Below are 22730 nucleotides of genomic sequence, written 5' to 3' on the forward strand. Positions count from 1 at the left end.
AAAGGAAATCCTGTTGAATTATTGAATAATAGACACATGAAGTAAATATATTAAATTATTAAATGAAAATGGAAATGAATAATTTATTTTAGGAGTTCAAACTAATATGCTAAATGAGTGAAACTATGTAATTCAAGTTTTTTTTATTATATATTTCATTTTAATATCTCACAAAGCACATTAGACAATTTAGCATACAGAATAATAAACAACCATGAAAAGATTTCTGTATTTTCTGTTGATATGCTTAATATAATTCTACATAATTTCTACAGTTCTACAATTTTATTTGTATTTTAACTTTTTTTAGATGTTAAATATAATTAATGTTTAGTTCAATTTATTTTTCTCACATTATTATTATAATTATAATTAACTTCTTTTATCCACTAGGCTACTGTGTGTTAATTTGCATAATCACTCACTTTCCATCTATTTCTCCCTTAATTTTTTTTTTTTTCATTTTTATGTTTTGACACGTTCAGATAGCTCAACACAGGAGAAGGACTCTGCTGCATACTCATGCCATATGAGTTGCAAGGGTCACTCACAGATGGACAGCAGTGTGTACAGTCCTGGACAGCAAGCGTTCTGGTTCAGACGATACTGCGTCATGCTGGAAGAACCATATTGTAAATCTCTTTATTTTACTAGGTAAATTCCATATTCATAAAGCTAAATTTTCCAAATCAAGACCATGTTTTAAATTTTTCCAAATTGAAATTGATATATATTTTGAGTCTCTTAAATTTGTAAAAAATAAGAAAGCTGTGTCAGTAATTGATATATACTCAAAACTTTTTAATTGAAAATAGAAATTTATTTTATGCATTTTTATTAAAAATGAAGTCTGTAAGTCTCTCTCTCTTTTTTTTTATTTTTTTATTTATTTTTTATTTTATTTATGTATTTATTTTATTTATTTATTTTTGTGTAATATTTGTTTACGAACTGTGATGCCTGTATTTTTGTAATTTGAATTACTGTGATCTTTGTATGATGTTTAATTGAACTTTAATAATTAATAAAAAAAAAAAAATAAATAAAAAAAAACCTGAACGGATAGACACGCCTTGTCAGCTGCTTACAATCGTATCCAAACAGCAGGTTCGCTTCACTTCACACTCTGCAGCAGCAATGACATACTGGATCAATCCTGGGAAACCCCGCAATCCACAACCTCACTAAATGTGTAAAAAAAATTATAATAATCTTCCAATAAAGAAAACTAGTTTGAATTTTTATTAGCTGAATGGCTAAAGAAAACGGACCTAGGAACTAGGACACTAGAAAATGCTATGAACATTTTATTAATACAAAAGGACAAACTATAATAAACATTAACATAATACCAAGGACCACGGGATTACGAAATTGCATCAAGACTCAAATAATCACATTAGGCTATTAAACCGTTTATTTGAAACATACTGTTTAATAGCGTTTTTTCGTAGAAAAGATTAGGACTTCCTTCAAATGTAGCAAACCCTAAATAAATAGCAGGTGGCAGCAATGTAGTAGGCCGACGTCCTTGTTTGAGCCCGATGAACGTCAAGCGCTTCTGATAGACGTGACCACGCCTCCACCTCGAGTGTGCGTCTGTTGTCAAGGAAGCGCGTCGATGGTTACCGTCATTGCGTAACTGTATCATACCTGTCAAGTATCCCGTTTTGGCCGGGAAAGTCACGTATTTTACCCTTCTTTCCCGCCGTCCTCCCGTATTAGTATTTTCCCGTAAATCTCCCGTATTTAATTTTTTTTATTTTAACCTGCGTTATTAATAAAATAATAATAACAAAAACATTCCCAATCTGAGCTCTGTCACTAGTCTCGCGATAACTGCCACCTGTAGTAGCCTGTCGCGAGTGGTGTGTGAGGTCAGGTGACATGAGTTATAACGCGGGAAAAACAACAACAACAAAAGAAAAAACCGAGACGGATGATGGATGCTACGATAAAGAGTGAAGGCACACCTGCCAAAGAACCAAAACCCATGTGTAAATACCAGGATAAATGGGACAGCGAATTCTGCAACAAATTTGTACAACAACTCACTAAAAGAGTAAAAGAAAAGTTATGTGAAATAAAAAGAAAAACTGTAAAAGAAAAGCAATATGAAATGAAAAGAATGTGTGGAATAAAAATAAAATGTAAATATAAAGACAAGCAATGTTAAATTAACAGAAAATATGCAAATAAGCCTTTAAATAAATGCTCTTCATATATACCCTTTTGTGTTTTCATTTGGGCTATAACACCTGTCTTAAAATGTAAGGGATACTGGAGCTTTGTTGGGGTGGTGGGACTGCTCGCGGTGGGCGCCGGAAAATTTCCCTTATTTTCAAATTCAAAACTTGACAGGTATGAACTGTATCAGCTGTAGCGAATAACGATACAGGCTTACCTGTGCTGTGCCTACTTTAATTTAAAACAATGTCAACATAACATTCACTCAGTTTTGGTCTAGATGAATTTCGTATCAAACTACAGGAAGTTAAAGTTATAGGTATTAAGTGTTGTGCGCTGTTTGTAGCCCGTCTTCAGTTTGCACTCACTCTTCAGTGCACCAATATTTTACATAAGCCGATGAATTCTGCTCTTGCTCTATTATTGTATTATTATTATTATAGTACTCTATTATATCATAACATACTTTAATTATTATTCTTGCATAATGTACCTGGGCTAACTAATGACCAACCAAGTATGGCCTAGGGTCCGTACAATACTGTGAAACATTATAAAAAAATAAAGATTTCTATTTGACTGTATTCTAAAATGTATTCTAAAATTCCAGTAATGACAAAGCTGAATTTTCAGAATTATTTCTAATAATCTGACACTCAGTTTTATATATATAAATATATATGTGTGTGTGTGTGTGTGTGTTCTACTATTCCATAATGTTGTCTGTGTTTAGATATCACTTTTATTTTGTGTTTTCTTTGTTGTTGCTTCTTTGTGCTGAGCATATCATAAGATAATGCATGCATAAGATAATGTTTTATCCTATAATAATAATGTGTTCCTTGACATTGTATCACATTAGGAACATTAGATCAGGTGTGCATGAAGAGATTGAAAATGAAAGAGAAGCGTTGGTACAAGAACAGAGATACTATCGAGCTCAGGCTCGCAAGCTTTCTTTGGAAACAAATCGCAGACGAAAGTAAGTGTGTCAAAAATAAATTGATTTTATATTTATTTCATAACTGTTTAGAAAATCTTGTGTGATTATATTTGAGTGATTCAGTTTTAGTTGACATGAATGTTCATATTTACTTCCCGTTGAATTTGTGCGTCACTTAACATTAAGTCAATAATAGACCATAATATTCACCATAAAAATCTATCACAATAGACAATGCTAGACTTTTTGTGCATTTCAGGGAAATGTGTATATTCTTCATGAAACAACATTTAAAACACAAATTGAATAGATAATTTTAATGTTTATAGAAAACAAATCTGTGTTCTTTGTGCTGTCCATTCAAATTGTACAATTATAAGTATGTCAACATTTGCTTCCAAAAACATTTAATACAGTACATTGCAGCATGGATATTAAACTACACAGCTCTAGCCTTTTGGTCTCTGTGGACTTGTTATTAGATGTGGTGACAATAACAAAAAAGAAATAGCATCAGCGTATTCACCAAGGAGGCAACTACACTGAAAGACTGCCGAGTGGGTGTCCCAGAGATCAGAAGCAATGCACAGCTGCTGAATTTAATGTTGACAGTTGACAGTGAGTGTCTGATATACTAAGAACAGTCTTTTGGTTTTTGACCTGCACATTGAAAGTAAAGCTACCATACATGGCTCGGATACTGTTATACAATCCTTTATTTGCCGGCCAGGATTTACTAGCTTGAAATAGAAGCTCTAATCAGCAGGAGCAAAGGAACATTACTTTATAGAAGGAAATGATGGTGAGGAAGTGCATCCCCCCTTCCCACTGAGTTCAGACACAGATCCGGAGCTATTTTTGTGGTGATTAAATAATTTCTGAAACATATCGAATATATTACAGAATTTCATGAGTATGATTATAAGTGCCAATGACAGGAGACTCATTTTTAGAGACTCAGTCTTTATTCATAAATAAATAAAAAAATGCAGTTCATGCAGTCAGTGATTTGAAATCACTTCTATGATGAGTATGCTTTTAATTCATGTATTAAAATCAATTAAAATATTTGCAGGAATTCTCAATGGGTCTGCGGCATAGAGATGCACTACTTTCTGTGCCATTAACAAATTAATTTAGATGAAATGCATCTGTTACAGAAGGCTCAGGTTTCTGTTGACCCTTGAAAGTAAACGTCTGAGATAACGGCTGCGTGTGCAATGAGCTGATATTCAAATTAGATTAAAGTTTCATTTCCATTTTAAGTCAAGTGGTGTATTTGATATGTACATTTTCCAAAGTTCATCCATCCATCTGAAAAATAAATAATTATATCTTTAAGAGGACACTGTGTGTGTGCAAACCACTGTCTAATTGTCAAAGGCCACAAAAACAGCATGTCTTTTTTTCTGACTGTCTCTCCATGGCTCTAGAAGAGAGAAGGAAACAGTGGGATGTTCTAGAGCAGAGACTGAGGGAGAATATTCTACAGCAGCGTCATCAGAGGGTCCAGGATGCCACAGAAAACTTCCAAAGAGCTCATCTCCCTCGTTCCCAGAGAAGAAGACCAGGTAAATTCAATGAAACAGTCTAATCCATGTGTGTACACATGCACTCTTTATCTCTTGAACTGTCTGTAGGCAGTTATTATTAGGTCAGTATGTGATGTAAACATCTCATCCCCCATTTAAATAAAGTCATTTGTGTCCTTCATTAGCCTTTAAGAGAAGAACAGTCAACCTTGATGAAGCACTTCATCATATTCAGGGCAGTCCACACTTATATATCCAACAATCGCCCTTTTTGGCTGGTTCCTCCACCATTAGCAGGTATGAAATTAATGCCATGGCAATATAATTTTTGTAGAAGATACATAACACTTTTTTTATACTTTATTAGTACTTGAATTAATGAAATTGTAAATTGTAAAATAAAAAAAAATAGAAATGTGAAAGACTGAAACTATATATATATATGTGTGTGTGTGTGTTTATAGTATATGTTAAGCATTAAAAAAAAAAATAATAATGTTTGCTTATCTCATAATTAATCTTATCAATAATGGTACCACAATAATGAAAATGTAATTACAATTTTGAATGAATAAACATTTAAAATTAAAACATTTTGTATTGTTATTCAAAATATGGTCACACTTTGTTTTAGGGTCCAATTCTAGGGATGGCTGACGCGAAACTAACGTTTCGACACAGTGTCGAGATCCCGAAGCGTAGATGTTTCGAAACACTGCTCCGAACTGTGATTCAAAACACCCATGTCACGTGACTATGGCTAAACGAAGCTTCTGCGCGTTTCATAAGTGTCTCGACCGACAGGTGGCACGCTTGCCGAGTCTGCGTTTGATTGACAGGGGCGGGAACAAACCACACAATCGCACATCTGTCTCAACTGCCACAAAGTTTAAAAGAGGAGTTAATGCACCTTCACCTCGTGGGTTTTTGTGAGAGGAGAAAGATTTTGAGATAGCGTTTACGATTTATTGACATTTATAGTGCGATTTAGTTAGTTATATTTAGGTTACATTTAAGTTAAATATATTTACTGATAAACTAAAGACAGTGACAGATAGTTAGGATAGATATAGTGACACATTTATATAGGCTAAGTTAGATATTGACAGATAGCACAGTAGTTAGAGATATAGAATTTAGATAGATTCATATATATATAGATAGATAGATTCATAGATATATAAATTCATATATAGATTCATATATTAATATATATATATATAGAGAGAGAGAGAGAGAGAGAGAGATTCATATATATATATATATACTTTCATAAATATATAGATTCATAGATAGATAGATAGATATAGACATTAATAGAATAGATAGAAATGGAGGCTCCACAGAAGAGATGCCGTAAATCTGTGGTGTGGGAGCATTTCCATTTGGAAACCCCAAATAAAGTGAGATGTATGTATTGTGATAGGCAGCTAGCCTACTTCAGCAATACATCATCCATGATGCGCCATTTGAGGAGCACTCATCCTGCCATTTTGCAGTGTGCAGAGGATGGTAACATTCCCCCTGTACCTAGGCCTGCTACTGACACTGCTGGGCCATCTAAACAAGGTATACATTGTTTGATATAATATGTACTTCATGTAACACTGTTTAGAAAGTCCATAGTTTTAAATAGACTTAGGCTTGTGTCCACCAGCCTTACAACGTAACGTCAATCTTTTCCAAAACTCCCAATCATGTTGAAAACAGCTTCACTCTGAATATGTAAATGTAACATCTCACAAACTTAGTCACTGTATTACATAGATATTTTTATAGGCTTGAAGACAACATTTTGGTTTTCCTAATTGTTGTAATTTTATATTGTATTTGATCTGTCTTTGCACACTGAGCATAAACTTTTCCAAACTTGAAAAAGCTTTTATTTTTTTTGAAATTTAGTTTTGTGAAAGTACTTTTAATCTTTTATCTTTATTTTCTTTTAAAAGGCAGACAGCGGGAATTGGATGAGGCTCTTGTAGACATGGTGGTAAAGGATTTGCAGCCCTTCACTATCGTGGAGGATGAGGGTTTCATGGCTTTTGTGAACAAACTTGATCCAAGCTATGTCCTCCCATCCCGGAAGGCACTTAAAACGATGGTAACCGAAAGGTACAACATTTCTAAGGAGAAGACAATGGAGGACCTAAAAAAGGCAGATTTTGTTAGCCTTACAGCTGACATGTGGTCCTCCATTAATATGGACGGATACCTTGGTGTTACTTGCCACTACATAACACCAGAGGCAAAGTTGGCAACTGTTGTACTGGGTGTAAGGAGGTTTTACCAAACACACACAGCCCAGCATCTCATGGAGGCTAAAGCTTTGCTAATGGCCGAGTGGGGAATAACCACCAAAGTTCAGTGTATGGTGACTGATAATGCATCCAACATGATCTTATGTGCCCAGCTACTGAACCTTCGGCATGTCCCATGTTTTGCCCACAATTTAAATTTAATTGTAAAAAAGGCCCTAGATCAAACCCCACTCATCAATGAAATACGACAGAAAGCCAGAAAGATAGTGGGGTTATTTAGATCCAGCTGCAAAGCAAAGGACAAGCTTGTGGAGATGCAGGGCTTGATGGGCAGACCAGCTCTGAAACTGATGCAGGAGGTGGACACAAGATGGAACAGCACTTACGACATGTTGCAGCGCTTGTATGAGCAACGAGAGCCAGTGGGTGCAGCGCTATCAAATTTAAACAGTGATACTGCTCCGCTGACAAGTTTTGAGTATAACATTATACAAGAATCATTGTCACTACTGCAGCCTTTCAAACTCGCAACGACAGAGTTGTCAGAGGAACAGAGAGTGTCTGCTTCAAAGCTCATACCACTTTACAGGATGTTGCAGCACAAGCTATCGCAGAAAAAAGGCCAATCAGCACAGGAATCAACTGCACAATTAGGTGGGCCACAATGACCATACTACTGTATGTAATGTATTGGCCACAACTGTCATATTATTTTTTATCAATATAACCAATATGGTTTGCTTGTGTTTTGAACAGGCACACACCTGCAAGAAGGTCTGCACTCAAGATGTGGTGGGTACGAGTCATTCAGAGCCTTGGCTCTGGCTACACTGCTGGACCCAAGGTTCAAAAATGTGGGTTTTGGAAATCCTGCCAAAGCCCAGGAGGCTGAAAAGCAGATCACACTGGAGTGTGCTTCGTTGATGCGTTCAAACACAGCAACTCCTGGTAAGCAGTTTCACTCTTCATCTGACATTATGGAGTTATGTCATCTGAATAATTATGTGACTTATACTTCATATATGCTGTCAGTTTAGACTTAGTAACTAATTGTTGTTTTTACTTTCATTCAGAGCCACAGTCAACATCAGGCCCATCATCATCATCATCATCAACAACAACATCAACAACAGAAACCCAGGACAGTTTATGGGAACTTTTTGATAGTCGTATCCATGAAACCCAGGCGATACACAGTGCCACAGCAGATGCCACAGTAGAAGTTAAAAAGTACCTAAAAGATGCATTTTTGCCAAGAACCCATGATCCACTAAGTTACTGGAAAGAGAGAGCTGTGATTTTTCCTCATTTGTATGTCCTTGCTAAAAAATATCTATGCATGCCAGCAACAAGTGTCCCTTGTGAGAGGATTTTTTCTAAGGCTGGAGAAATTATCAGTAAAAAAAGAAGTAGGCTAAGCCCTTCCACAGCAGAGCAATTAATATTTTTGAATAAAAATCTTTAAAAAAAAAAAAAAAAATTAGACCATTGTGGATTTATTTGTTTTATTCATTTTTCATGACCAAAATAACCTAGTTATTATTATGATATAGGATTATATAGGATATTATTATAGGATTTTAAAATATCACCACATTAACGAAAACAAAATATTTTTATTTATTTTTAAATGGCTTGTTGTCAAAGTTGTTTCAGATAACATGGGCAATTGGCCACTAGGTGTCACCGTGGAGACGGGTGTTGGTAAAGTTTCGAAGCCTCGAAACAAATACGGTACTTTGCTTCAACTGTTTCAGTGTTTCATGAAGCCTCGCTCTGCCCACCACTATCCAATTCTCACTATTAACTAACCATTAACTATGACTTTTGCCTCAATTAACTCCTTATTTGCTGCTTATTAATATGTACTTTATAAGCACTAATAAACAGCCAATATGTTAATAATAGACATGCTAATAAGCAACTTGTTATTAGTGTGAATTGGACCCTATACTAAAGTGTAACCAAAAATATTTATACTTTTGGAAGCACTTAAAAAATTATTTAGTTCTATACAACTTTAAATATTGGGGAACCAGATGCTATATGAATGTCTGTTCCTTGTAACTGGGTATACATTGAGCCACCTGTTTATTTCAGGAGCTGCATTCCCTCCTCAAAGCCTTCAGGGGTCGCCCATCACCTACGTGTCTTATCTGCAGCTGAGGCCTACGCCAAACTCCTGCAGGAGAAGAGCCTAACTTCAAGAACAACCAGCTGCTCTTCCCAAGTGAGCAACTGGAGACCCAGAAAGAAAAAGAGCAGGCCGGTCCACAGGTTAATATACATACTCATATACATGGTTAAACCATAGCTGGGTGGTATTCCTTTAAAGATATGTTTATTATAAAATGTTGCTGAGTAGTTCAGTCCATCATCTGAAGGTTTATGTAATTTCCGAGTTGAGGCTTTTGTTTGTTTACAATTACAAGATTGTAAATATAGCTGCAAGCAGCAATTACGGGGCCAAGCACTATAGAAGCAAGCTTCAGACGAACGGCAGGAATGAGTAATTAAACCGTTTTAAGATTATTTGAGGCAAAATGGCTTGAAAACAATAAACACAACAACTAGTAATAGAATTTATTAGCTCATCACGTTTGACCAATAGGTGGCGGTGTTACCAAATTAGTGTTGAATGGTCAGTGTGAGGTGACTATTGCACATACAAAGTTTGGTGTCATTATGTCAAAGCTTTGAAGAGGTATAGCCTTAGAGTCATTTTGACACAGTACTTAAAGTTTATAGCGCCGCTGTATGAAAACGGTTGCGTCTATCGACACAAAATCCATAAATTTTTGTCAGCACAGTCTGAAGATGATTTTACTCAAGTTTGGTGAAAATCTGACCAACAGTTGATGAGAAGTAAAAAAAAAAAAAAGGTAAGTAAACAACAGAAATCAAAATGGGCGACAGGAAGTTCAGCTTATTATGACATAATTGATATATATATTGTCGGCATGACCAAATGAATATTTTGAGACCAGTTTCTTTACAATAGGTTAATATAATCAAAAGTTATGTAATTTTCAAAAAGTGGATAATTAAGAATAAATTAATGTTTATTACTCCAGACCAGTAGGTGGTACCAAACTGATGTGGCATGGTCAGTGTGAAGTGATAATGGCACATGCAAAGTTTGGTGCAATTATGTCAAAGCTTTGCAGAGATACAGCCTCAAATGCATTTTGGCACCCTTCCAGCAAATTCGTTGATGCACTAAATGTGAACCATTTCGTATATCGACACGAAATCCATAACTTTTTGCCAGCATGGTCTGAAGATGATCCATGTCATATTTGGTGAAAATCGGACTAAAGGTCTAGGAGGAGTTCGAAAAAGTAGGTTTTCAACATTAATAAAAATGGCGGACAGGAAGTATGGCCAATTATGGCATAATTGGTATCAATGTTCTTGGTATAACCCAAAGAATAAAAAGAGACAATTTTTCATTTCAATAGTCTAATTTATTCAAAAGTTATTAGCATTTTTGTGATATTTCATTATAAATTTTGACCACAAGGTGGCGCTGCCAACAAACTTTTTGAGTACCTTCAGGGCATGGAGCCGAAGATTTTTGTAATTATTTTCGTAACGATACGATGCTGCGTTAAAAAAATACAGCATTTTAAAACATAATTCAAAATGGCCGACGCCTAAAATGGCTGACACGGGAAAATTGACTCGACATTACCCACTGAATCTAAAGAGACCAGTTGTGTGATTTTTGGCCAAACCATTCAGAAGTTACAAGCCAAAATATGAATTTTTCATATCTCCTGACCACTAGGTGGCGCTGCATCAAAACACTGCAGGTAGTCTCAGGTCATACTTGTTATAACACACACCAAGTTTGGTCTCAATATGCAAAACCGTTGCCGAGATATAGCCTCAATGCATTATTGCGTGCTTTTCGTCAAATTTGTTCACATGTCACTCGAGAACGGTTGGACGAATCCACTTGAATTCCATAACTTTTTGCTAGCATTGTCTGAAGATGATCTGAGCCAATTTTCGTGAAAATTGGAATAACCGTCTAGGACGAGTTCAATGAATTTTATGCTATAGTTAATGTTGGGACGGTCCTCTATCAGAATGTCAAACCATTACAACTTTCCTGCAATCTGTTGTATGGGCTGCCATAGACTTGCGGCGGAAGAAAAAAATTACCCTAACGGATACAATAGGTGCCTTGCACCTTCAGTGCTTGGCCCCTAATTATGATCACCTTCCTTGTACAAGTGATAGTTCACAGTGATTCACTAGGAACATGATTGTGTATGTTGAAAGGCCTGTTGGCGAATTTGCTTAAGGAGTGTGTGAAGGTTTTAAGATATAATTCCAACTATTGGGGAGACTGTAATTTTACCCCAGGGCTCCTCGTGCCACTACATGCTGCAGCATCTTCTGAACAGACTGAGGTGTTTGAAAGAGATAAGCTCATCCTGAAGCTTTAAAGGATTAGTTCACTTCCTGAATAAAAATTTCCTGATAATTTACTCACCCCCCAGTGATCCAAGATATGCATCACGGAGTTAATGCAGGACACGCATTTGTTGTTTAGATACTTTTTATTGTTTCCAAACATTAAGAAACGGAATTACATACAGACTGTAACAGTAACCAAAGAACACCCTCCCTACCCCCAACATAAGAGACATAAGAAACATTTACACATACACACACAAAAAAAGGGGCATTATTTTAAAACAAACTAAGAAAATGACAGTTCAGCATACAGTATGTAATTGCCAATGAAAAACAAAAAAAGATGTTAAAATGAGTCATAAACACATTAACACAGAGTAAACTTTAATTAAACACTTGGGCATGATCACATTATTTGGTATTACTCAAGAGTCAGTCCATTCTGATATAAAAAACGTAGGAAGGAGTCCCAGATCTGTGACAGAGATGGACCATGAATACTTTACCAGTGAATTGCAATCAGATATTTTGCGTGTAGTAGACACAGGTTTACAAATTTCTGTTCGTATGTTTCCAAAGATAAGGGCAGTGGAAGAAGAGCAAGAATACAGATTTTAGGGCATACAGAGATTTCTTTGCCAATAGTTTTAGATTTTACACCTACTAATTATTTCCAAAAGGACTGTAAGTACTCACATTGCCAAATACAATGACAGGGTGTTGCCTTTCAGTCAGTCACGTCAACGTTACATCAGTGACTGACGAAATCGGGGATCTCGCTAGAGAGACAAATAGCCTTCGAGTGTTAACAAAACGAGCCAAAGATTATTGGCGTGTGAGATTTTACTCGCGCACTCCGCCCCGCAGCGCGGGTATAAAAGGAGCACGTGCGGTCACACAAACAGCTTTTCGCTTTCGAGCCGAGCCTTCAGCTTCCCGAGCAGAGTGTCGTCAAGACAAGCCGATCGACGAGTGTTGGTGTTACGGTGCATCAGCGGGGGTTACCAGTGCTGCTGCCTTTTTTTCACTGTGCTGTAGCTCTCATTCTGCGGTCTCGCTGCAACTCCTCCTGGGCGCTTCAACACTTCAGTGTTTAAAGTACTAAAAGAGTAATTACTAAAAGAGCTCCATGAGTGACGGGTCATCTTTTTAAAGATGTCTTTCCACTCGTGCATTTCTTGATGTGGTCGCTTCCTGGCTCCATCTGATGGTCACGATCGCTGCATCTCGTGAGGCAGCATTCGTGGATGAGTCATGTTCACCTTGTGGGAACATGACCATTGCGATGTTGCGATCAAGGCTCCTCTTCATCAAACGAGGAGGAGTCCCCCTCCCCATGCCCTGTTCCAGTTCCTCCTTTAAGAGGAGGGCTACTTTGGCTCATGGCCAGGGTGATCTGAGGATCACAGTGAGGGCTTCCTCGCCGAGTGAGTCTCCATGGGCCCCTCACTCCTCCAGCACATCGTGCCCCCTGGTGTTCCGCGATGCGGATGCTGGTGCCTCAAACAGGGCGGGACCCAGCACTTCATCTGGCCCACCAGCAGATGACCAGATGTCGATCACTGCATCGTGGGACGAGCTATGCTCTGGAGATGAGGATTTGGCTGCGTTGCTTCCTTCTGGGAGAGTGGCGTTGCCTGAGTCAGATCCAGAGCTGACTGCCATGCTTGCCCGGGCCGCCGAGAGCGTCGGGTTGCCATGGAAGGCGCCTCCATCTCCCGAACATTCAAGGCTGGATGATTGTTTCTTGGGGGCGCTATTGCGAAGCAGCTTTGCCCGCAAACAAGGTCCCGTTCAAGATGTTAGCGCAGAGACGTATCCTTCAATGCGTTCGTCCACGAGATTTGTTTGCAGCGATCGATCTGAAGTACGCGTACTTTCATGTCTCGATTCTCCCCCGACACAGGTCGTTTCTCCACTTTATGTTCAAGGTGCGGGCATATCAGTACAAGGTCCTCCCCTTTGGGCTGTCCCTGTCGCCTCGTGTCTTCACCAAGGTTGTGGAGGCATCCCTCGTTCTCTTGAGGGAAGCAGGCATTTGCATTCTCAAATACCTCGATGACTGGCTCATATTGGTCAGGTCCCGAGCTCAGTTGTGCGCACACAGGGACATGGTACTCAACCACCTCAGCTGGTTGGGGCTTCGGGTCAACTGGAAAAAGAGCAAACTCTCCCCTGTCTTTTCTTGGTGTCGAGTTGGACTCGGTCGACATGATGGTGCGTCTCTCGACAGAGCGTGCTCAGTCAATGCTGAACTCCCTGGTGTCATTTAGAGGCAGTTCCACTGAAACAGTTTCAGAGGCTCCTGGGGTATATGGCATCCTCTGCCGTGGTCACGCCGCTTGGGTTGCTTCATTGAAGACTGCTTCAGCGGTGGCTACACGATCGAGTCCTGAGATGGGCATGGCAGCGTGACACGCACCGGGTCTTGGTTACCCTCTCCTGCCGCCAAACCTTCAGCCCGTGGTCGGACCTTACTTTATTACGGGCAATGGTTCCCCTAGTGCAAGTGTCCAAGCATGTTGTTGTTTCAACAGATGCCTCTTCCATCGGCTGGGGTGCCATGTGCAATGGGCATGCAGCGTTGGGCACCTGGACAGGGCCTCGCCTGCAGTGGCATATCAATTGCTTCGAGTTGCTGGCAGTGTGGCTTGCTCTGCGCCGCTTCAGACCGAGGCTACACGACAAGCACATACTGGTCCATACGGACAACACTGCGACCATTGCATACATCAACCACCAAGGCGGTCTGCACTCCCATCGCATGTCCCAACTCGCCCACCATCTCCTCCTTTGGAGTCAGAAGCATCTGAGGTCGCTTCGTGCTTTTCACGTCCCAGGCGAGTTCAATCACGCATCTGGAGGTGATTCTTTAATCACACAAACACATATTAAATCTACAGATACAAATTCCCCTTTCTCTATACCTCAAACAAATATTCTTGCACACTTAGTTATGTCCTCTTACACACACCAGCTGGAATGTTACCTGCATTGGCTTGTGGCCAACACATAATTTACAGTGGGGAAAATATTAATTTGATCCCCTGCTGATTTTGTAAGTTTGCCCACTAAGGGTTTGTAATTTTATGGTAAGTTTATTTTAATGGATAGAGACAGAATATCCACCAAAAAGAATTCTGGCTCCCACAGATTGGTTATGTGCCCTGAAGTTACTCCTAAAGTCAGCTTGTTTGTTGTATGAGACAGCCGTCCACACAGTCTGTATATTCCATTCCAACCTCTCCCACCACCATGGGCAAGACCAAAGAGCTGTCAAAGGATGTCAGGGATAAGATTATAGATCTGCACAAGGCTTGAGTGAGCTAAAAGACCAACAGCAAGAAGCTTGGTGAGAAGGAGACAACTGTTTATTCAGATTATTCAGAAATGGAAGAAATACAAAATAACAATCAGCCTCAGTCTGGAGCTCAGTGTAAGATCTTGCCTCATGGGGTATGGATGATCATGAGAAAGGTGAGGGATCACCTCAGAACTACACAGGAGGAGCATGTTAATGATCTTAAGACAGTTGGGACCACCGTCACCAAGCAAAACATTGGTAATACACTATGAATGGTTTGAAATCCTGCAGCTCCCACAAGGTCCTCCTGCTCAAGAAGGCACATGTACAGGCCTGTTTAAAGTTTGCCAAAGAACATCCAAATTATTTAGAGAAGGCTTGGGAGAAAGTGCTGTGGTCAGATGAAACCAAAATTTAGCTCTTTGGAATTAACTTGATTTGGAGGGAGAGAATGTCTGCTGTCTAAGACCCCTAGAACACCATCCCTACAGTCAAGCACAGAGGCTGAAACATTATTCTTTGAGGCTGTTTTTCTGTTAAGGGTACAGGACGACTTCACCGCATTGAGGGGCAAATGGATGGGGCCATGTACTGTAAAATCTTGAACGAGAACCTCCTTCCCTCAGCCAAAACACTGAAGATGGTTCAGCCAGTCTTCCGACCTCAATCCTATAGAAAATCTGTGAAGGGAGCTGAAACTTTGAGTTGCCAAATGACAGACAAGAAACCTTAAGGATTTAGAGAGGATCTGTAAAGAGTGGATCAAAATCCCTTCTGAGATGTGTGCAAACCTGGAGACCAACTACAAAACACATCTGACATCTGTGCTTGCCACCAAGGGTTTCTGCGAAGGTACTAAATCATGTTTTGCTTGGGGATTAAATACTTATTTCACACACTGAAATGCAAATCAATTTCTAACCCTTATATAATGTGTCTTTTTCTGTATTTTTGGTTGTTATTCGTCTGTATGTTTTAAAATAACCCTATCATAAAAGGACAGACCCTTCATTTCTTTGTAAGTGGGCAAATGTACAAAATCAGCAGAGGATCAAAAAAGATTTCACCACTGTAATACAGTAAACTGTGAATAGAGTATATAGAGTATAATATATATATATATATATATATATATATATATATATATATATATATATATATATATATATATATATATATTACTTTCTGTTCTGTATCACAGTTTCCACAAAAATATTAAGCAGCAAAAATATCTTCAGCACTGATATTAATAAAAAATGTCTCAAGCACCAAATCAGCACATTAGAAGGATCTCCGAAGGTTCATGTGACTTTTAAGACTGAAGAAATGGCTACTGAAATTTGAGCTTTGCCATCACAGGAATAAGTCAAACTTAAAAATTGAAAATTTTTATTTTAAATATTAATATTGTTTCAGTTTTACTGTAGTTTTTGATTAAATAAATGCTACTATTCATTTAAAAAAAAATTGTAGCAGAAACTGATATTATTTCCTTTACATAAAGATAAACTTCCTGTTTTATTTTCCATCCCTCTGCAGCATGCATGCAACATGATCTTGAAAAAGCACCCAGTCTTCCAGTATCAGTGCATCAGTGCTCTAATGTTTTATATATATATATATATACATCACCAGACAGACAGTCCAACAACCCATGTTCACCGTCTCACCCCTCCTGTTTCATAGCAAAGAGTATCCTGGAGGAGTTCTTAAATCAGGAGAGCAAACTTAGTCTCAACTCACCCTCACCAAAGGATCATGAGTCAACAGAGGAAAATAGGAGTCTCCGGAATCGCACACGAGAAAGATTTGATAACTCAAAAGACCAGTTGCAGACCTTCAGCAACCAGTCTCATGGCTGCCAAAAAGAGCTGACTCAGCAGGTCTTTATAGCTAATTCAGAATATATTACTCATGATAATGACAGGAACGCTCAAGGGAACATTTTAAAACACAAAGGATCTGTGGTTGCCCACTGCAAAACACAAGCCTTGCCAGACACCACACCCCTGGAATTCTTAAGTCTGACTAAAAACTTCAAGTCAGAATCCAAACAGCAGACAAGAACCCCGGAGGAGAAATATGCTAAACATTTATCAGAAGCACTGACAGTTCTTCCAGTCAGCAGATGCAAACACAGCAACAGCTCCGTCAAAGCCTTTTCGAGCTCCTCTGCCCATCCTAGCATAACGCATCAGACTGACATGAGTTCTCCAAACATACAACCAATAGAAGAACTGAATTCTTCACAGTCACATAAACACAAACCAGATGTATTTGTTGCCACAGGGCTCAAGATAGAATCCAAACCGCTGAGCAAGGAGGAGAGTAAAAGCATAAATTCTTCAGAACCTAAAAATGAAACGGATGTCACCAAACTGGCCAAAGCTGGTGTGCTGGAGTCTTCTAAATGTATAGAGGAACCAAATAGAACATCTGCAGACCCTATGACCCATTCTGCCCCTCACAACAATGTCAGATGCCTAAAAGGGTTTCTTAAAAACCATTTAAAATCCAAATCAGGAAATGTCAAATTCACTTATACACCTGGCCATTTGCTTTTCCCCAAAGAAGTGGCCATATTAATCCGGGACAGCGTAGAGCTGACCAGGGCAAAAATCAATTAGCCAGAGCAGAATAGGACCATTGAGAAGAAACTACGCTGGTTTGATGAGGTAGATGAAGTTGACGGGGGGGACCAAATGTTTAGAGACCCCAGCTGGCATGCTAACCTGCCTCAACAAACTCATAAACAGCTCTCGGCAGATCAATCAGGCCATGTGAATTTACTCACAGGGGTATCAGAGAACAACTCCAATAAGACCTCTGCTGTCCCTACTGGGCCCCAATCCACTTGACAGGCCTGGGCAGATGTAGATCCCCAAGAAAGCCGTACACAGAAGCATATCAAGGAGCCCACCTCTCAAAAAAGAGACCTCTGCGTTGGGGGCCCACAGACTCCCCAGAGAGCACGCTCAGCCAGAGTCGGCTCGTGTCCCATTACCTCCCGGGCCAGGAAGGGCACTATCATCAGACCACAATCTGCCTGCGCAGAAGCACAACATGTGGCCAAGACCCAGGGGAAGACTTTGGTGCCTCGACCCCCTCCAAAACCTGAAGTTGAGGAGTGTAACTTAGCTGAGTGTCCCGTGTACATCTCAAAGGCATCCTGCAATGCCGATGGTGTACTGAGCAGACCAGATCTGCAGGATCAGGCCCTTTACAAAGACACTCCAAATAGAGAGACAATAGATCTTCGGCCTACCCTCAGAACAGATACTGTCTGTGCTCCAGTGCCACCCTGTTGTACCTACACCCATGAGACAGGCATCTGTTCCCTCTCCCCTCCAGATGCCCTTGCAGACAGTGCCAGGCGCAGGTGTGGAGAGAACGGGATATGTTTGGACCGGACTCCAACAAATGAGGAGATCACACTGCTGTGGCATGGTGTCCGAAATGCTCTCTCCAGCAAAGACGGTAAAGAAATATATACACAGTATTTCTGACCTAACACATTTTTTAATTAATTTCAGCTGAGTGGGTTTAAAATCCCACAACACATTGGTGTATAACATTTATAACATGAAAGCATGACATATGAAATATTCTGAGGGTAAATTTTTATTATGATCAATAAATTACAATAAAATCATATTGTATATTTATAACACAGTATTTAGAAATTGAAAAATGGATGAAAATATAATAATCAAGCATATATAAAAAATATAGAATAATTTTAGTATGTAAAATGCAGTACAATGATAATTTATATACTTCAAATGCGTACATCATACTGCATACACACATTTTCAACATATTTATAAATATGCATAGATGGATTGTATACAAAAGTTTTGTGTTGATCAAGTTAATTGTGTATGAGCAGGGGTGTCAAACTTAATTCCTGAAGGGCCGGAGCCCTGCAGAGTTAGATTCAACCCTAATTAAACACACCTGATTCAACTAAACAAGTCCTTCAGGCTTATTTGAAAACTACATGGTATGTGTGTTGGAGCAGGGTTGGAACTGGAATTGAGTTTGATGCCAATGGTGTAGAGGCTTTAGTAGGCTTACATAATTAAACATTAAATATGTTTTGATTGGCTCTAATCATGTCACATTGCACCATGCTTGGTTAGAAGATGCTCTAACAAGTCCCAGCCTATATGTATGCTATTTATAATAGGTTATTGCTTTCCTATTTCTGTATTTTTCCATTCTGCTTTACATCTTCCAAATTTTGGGAATGAATGTTTACTTGCTGTGGAGAAAGAAAAAGCATTTTCAGTAGGTGTCTTTCAGCTGACAAGGAACATTCCGGCAACATATTACAAAACCAAGAGTCATGGAATCATCAGCTTCCCATGAACTTTCACTGCACCTTGCCATATAGTCAAATAAGAGTCGATTGAAAGAACTGAGCTCCCTTTGTGTGTCAGTTCAGCCGCTTTGTTTGAGATTCTTGGGGGATATTTTTCTAGAGTCTTTGGATAAGTTTTTTTTTTTTAGTGTTGGATCAATAGAGTCTGTTTTCTTTGGCCCTCTGCTCAGCAGTGCACCACTTGGGATTACTACTCTGTTGAAATGGATCCATTTAATGATGGACTGTTGAGGTCAATTCTTTTTTAGAACATCAGGGAACCTCTACATTTTGAGGACAGAGACCTTAAGAGCAGGAGAAGTGACTTTCATACTTTTGGACCTTTTCATTAAACTGTCTTTTTCTTTTGTATTTTTGTGTTTTTCTCTCTGAATTGACTTAGGTGACCCTCAAAGGTTTCTTGCTCACAATGGCCCGTTGTCTTCTTCGCCTCCAGCCTGTTCCATGTCACCATCAGTGGTGATAGTCTGATCAGTCTTGTCAATGGAGCCACAAAAATGGGTGGCTTTTTCTTGTCCTCCTCTATAGTTTTATGTAATTAATGATGTCAAAAGGGCCCTAATAGTACATTTATCTCCTCAAAGACCAAAAGCCAGAATATTTGCTGCTGCTAGCAAAACACAAGTGATAAAAAAGGAATAAAAACACGTCAGTTGCTTTACTAGAGTTGTTTAGAAATTAAAGCTACTGAGCCGAACCCACACATCAAGTAACCTGAGCTGAAGTGGTATTTTTTAATCTGAGTTTCTTCTGTAAGCAGTGAGAAGTCCAATAAGAAGACAAGCTATGGAGAGTTATATGGTGAAGAACCGAGTTTCATTGGAAAACAGCAGGAACCAACCTACAGGAACAACACCGAGAAAGCCCAGTTTTCCTTTTCAAGTAAACATGCGCATATTCTAAATATACTGTTCTAGAAAGCAAAGAAAACTAAGCTATTGCTGGAGTCGACTTACAGCTGGTTCGTTTTGCATTGGTGTATTTATAGCATTTAGTTCAGAGCTGTGGAAAAAGAAACCATTTCAGTAGGCGTCTTTCAACTGACAAGGATATTTATAGAACTTTAATATATAAATAAATATAAAATAAGCTTAATTAAAGCAGCCCCTCGTAAGTTTGCTGTCATTTTATCTGATGTATAGTTTAATAGATAAAAGTAATGTTGACAATATAATTGCAAACTTTTGTGTTTATATCATGTTGCTTTTGGCTTTTTGACACTTTAATTTAGTGTTTATTAACTGATCATTTTTGGTTTAACAGGTTATTGTGCCAAAACCTCAACTCCCAAATAAAAATAGTCATGCAGCTGAAAGTGAAGGTAATTTATCATGTAAATGAATATCTAATTTCCTATTAAGTAGATTAATGTGCCACCCCTGCAGATTTTCACCAGGGCAAGAGCAAAACATTTTTGAAATTTTAATGTTTATTCTTATGTTCAAACATACATTAATCATTTAATGTGCAGCATGTTTTAAAAAAAATGGTCAACCAAAATGTTAATATTTTCATTATTTACTTACCGTCATTTCAAAGCTGAGTTATTACGGTGGAAACTCTGTTTATTTTTTCTTTGATTCTTTAACTAATAGAAATTGCAGTAGAACAGCATTTACTTGAAATATATGTCTTTTGAAACATGATAAATGTCTGTCACTTTTTATACATATAAAACAGATAATTTTTATGGCAGTATGTGTTTTTCAACCAAACGATTAGAAGCCAAGCTGTTTAACGCCCTTAAGTGGACTTTAAAACTTAAAGCATTAACATTGTTTTTTTTTCCACCGTTACAGGCCCAGAGGTTTCAGACGGTGCCCATGAAGTGGTGGACTGTGCGCAGACCCATAAGTTGTGCGACGGTCCGATTGCTCCATTGAGCCACAGAATACAGTCCCTCAGTGTCAGCGCTCTTTCACTCGAGGAGCAGAAGATCCTGCAGTCATTCGAGAGACTTAATCACCGCCTGCAATGTCAGTGTCATTTTAAAATCATGTACATTTAATCCACACAGTCAAAATGTAAGTTTAGCACAGATTTAAGGCAAGGGAAGTAGCTTTTAACATGGCCCTATGTATGCGTTTTTTGTTGTAATGTTTTCAAAATCTCAACAGCTGTGTTCTTGATCACTTCCACTTGATTTAACAGATGTGCGAGATGCAGCTGGTGGTATCCCAGCAGTGAAGGGCATCTTGGCTCTGGGTCCTGTGTTTGTGAGTATTGACCATGTAATCAGAGGAAGCGATCTGTTCCCCTGAACCCATGTGACCTGCTCACAGCTCTGTCCCATCTTTCTTCCTTCTGATCCTTGAAGAACCAGACCGGTGAGGCTGTAGGTGTCACCGTGCGTAGGCGGCGAGCCTCTGCTGATAATCGCACCCGAACTCGACAGCGTTACAGATTACACCGCCCATGATCCACCACTCTCAAACACCTTCTCTCAGCTGCACTTTGCAAACCTTTAAACCTTATGATTATACGTATGTTGTATATTGTAGAGACATACTAAAATAACTGAGTGGTATTGAGAGTTTTGAAATGTTTTTGAAGGAATAGTTGACCCAAAAATGAAAATCAAGATGTAAATGAATTTGTTTCTCCACAGAAGAACAGATATTGAGAAATTTAGCATTTCATCACTTGCTCACCGATGGATCCTCTGCAGTGAATGGGTGCCATCAGAATGAGAGTCCAAACAGCTGATAAATACATCCACACAACTCCAATCCATCAGCTAACATCCTGTCCTCTATTTATAGAAATGCTTTCTCCAGTGAAATCGTTGTCTCTTCTGAATCAGGAGAGAAATATGCACAGAAAAAAACTGATATGTAAGATTTTGATGTAAGAGGACAACAGGGGATAGCCTTTTTTACTAGATGAAATATTATTATGAATTATGAACTTGGATTTTGGAAGCACAAGTTCAAAAGTCTTAACGATGGATTTGTTTCTTAAAAACAGGCAGCTTTGCACTTCACATGATGATAGTTCATCGACTCACCGATTATTGTGATGTTTATTTTTTCCAGCTGATTGGAATAATTCTGACTTCACACATTCACCACTGAGAGTCCATTGGTGAGCAATTGAGGCAATGTTGAATTTCTCAAACTTATCTTTATATATATTTATATATATATATATATATATATTCATTTCTTAATATATTTTCGTATAAATGTTATATTATTAATGTATGCATATTGTTATTTTTATTCTAAACAATCTTAACTCTTGGAGAAAAATAAATTGCATTAAAAAAAGTTTTGTTTTGCTTTGTTTTCTATGTGCCAAGACAGGATAAAGGGCTTTTTGTTTAACTCGACCTAGGTCAAGTGTCAGTAAAGCATAAAATGGATACAGATTTGCATTGTATGTGTGGCATAATCATGACAGGTTTTTCTGGGTGTGTGTTTTACGTGTGTATGTGTGTGCCTATGACCTGAGTGAGTGATGCTTTGTGTTTGTGTGTGTGTGTGTGTAATCAGTGTATACATGTATGGGAAAGCTTATCTAGGTGTGTGACAGTGACTTTCGAGTAACTATGAATTACTCCAGTGCATTGGAGACTCACCGCACAGGCTTTGCAGGATAACGAAGTCAAACTCCTGATGCTCTTTTGCCATCACCACCCTATAACTGTCATCAAGTCATGAAACCTTTCTGCTCAAAGCTGTACTCCAGTCTT

The 22730-nt window shown here is 38.6% G+C and overlaps 1 protein-coding gene and 1 pseudogene across 1 annotated transcript; both read left to right on the plus strand.

Moving 5' to 3' along the window:
• Positions 1–3084: 3084 nt before the first annotated feature.
• On the plus strand, positions 3085–22128 carry LOC113061230 (uncharacterized; annotated as a pseudogene).
• Positions 6627–8025, plus strand: LOC113061662 (zinc finger BED domain-containing protein 4-like). Its single transcript, XM_026230971.1, has 2 exons — positions 6627–7574; positions 7677–8025. Exons 1-2 carry the CDS (start codon positions 6647–6649, stop codon positions 7955–7957), a joined length of 1209 nt encoding a protein of 402 aa, XP_026086756.1. The 5' UTR covers positions 6627–6646; the 3' UTR covers positions 7958–8025.
• Positions 22129–22730: the final 602 nt, after the last annotated feature.

Source organism: Carassius auratus, chromosome 43 (assembly GCF_003368295.1).
Source record: "Carassius auratus strain Wakin chromosome 43, ASM336829v1, whole genome shotgun sequence".
Classification (NCBI taxonomy): domain Eukaryota; kingdom Metazoa; phylum Chordata; class Actinopteri; order Cypriniformes; family Cyprinidae; genus Carassius; species Carassius auratus.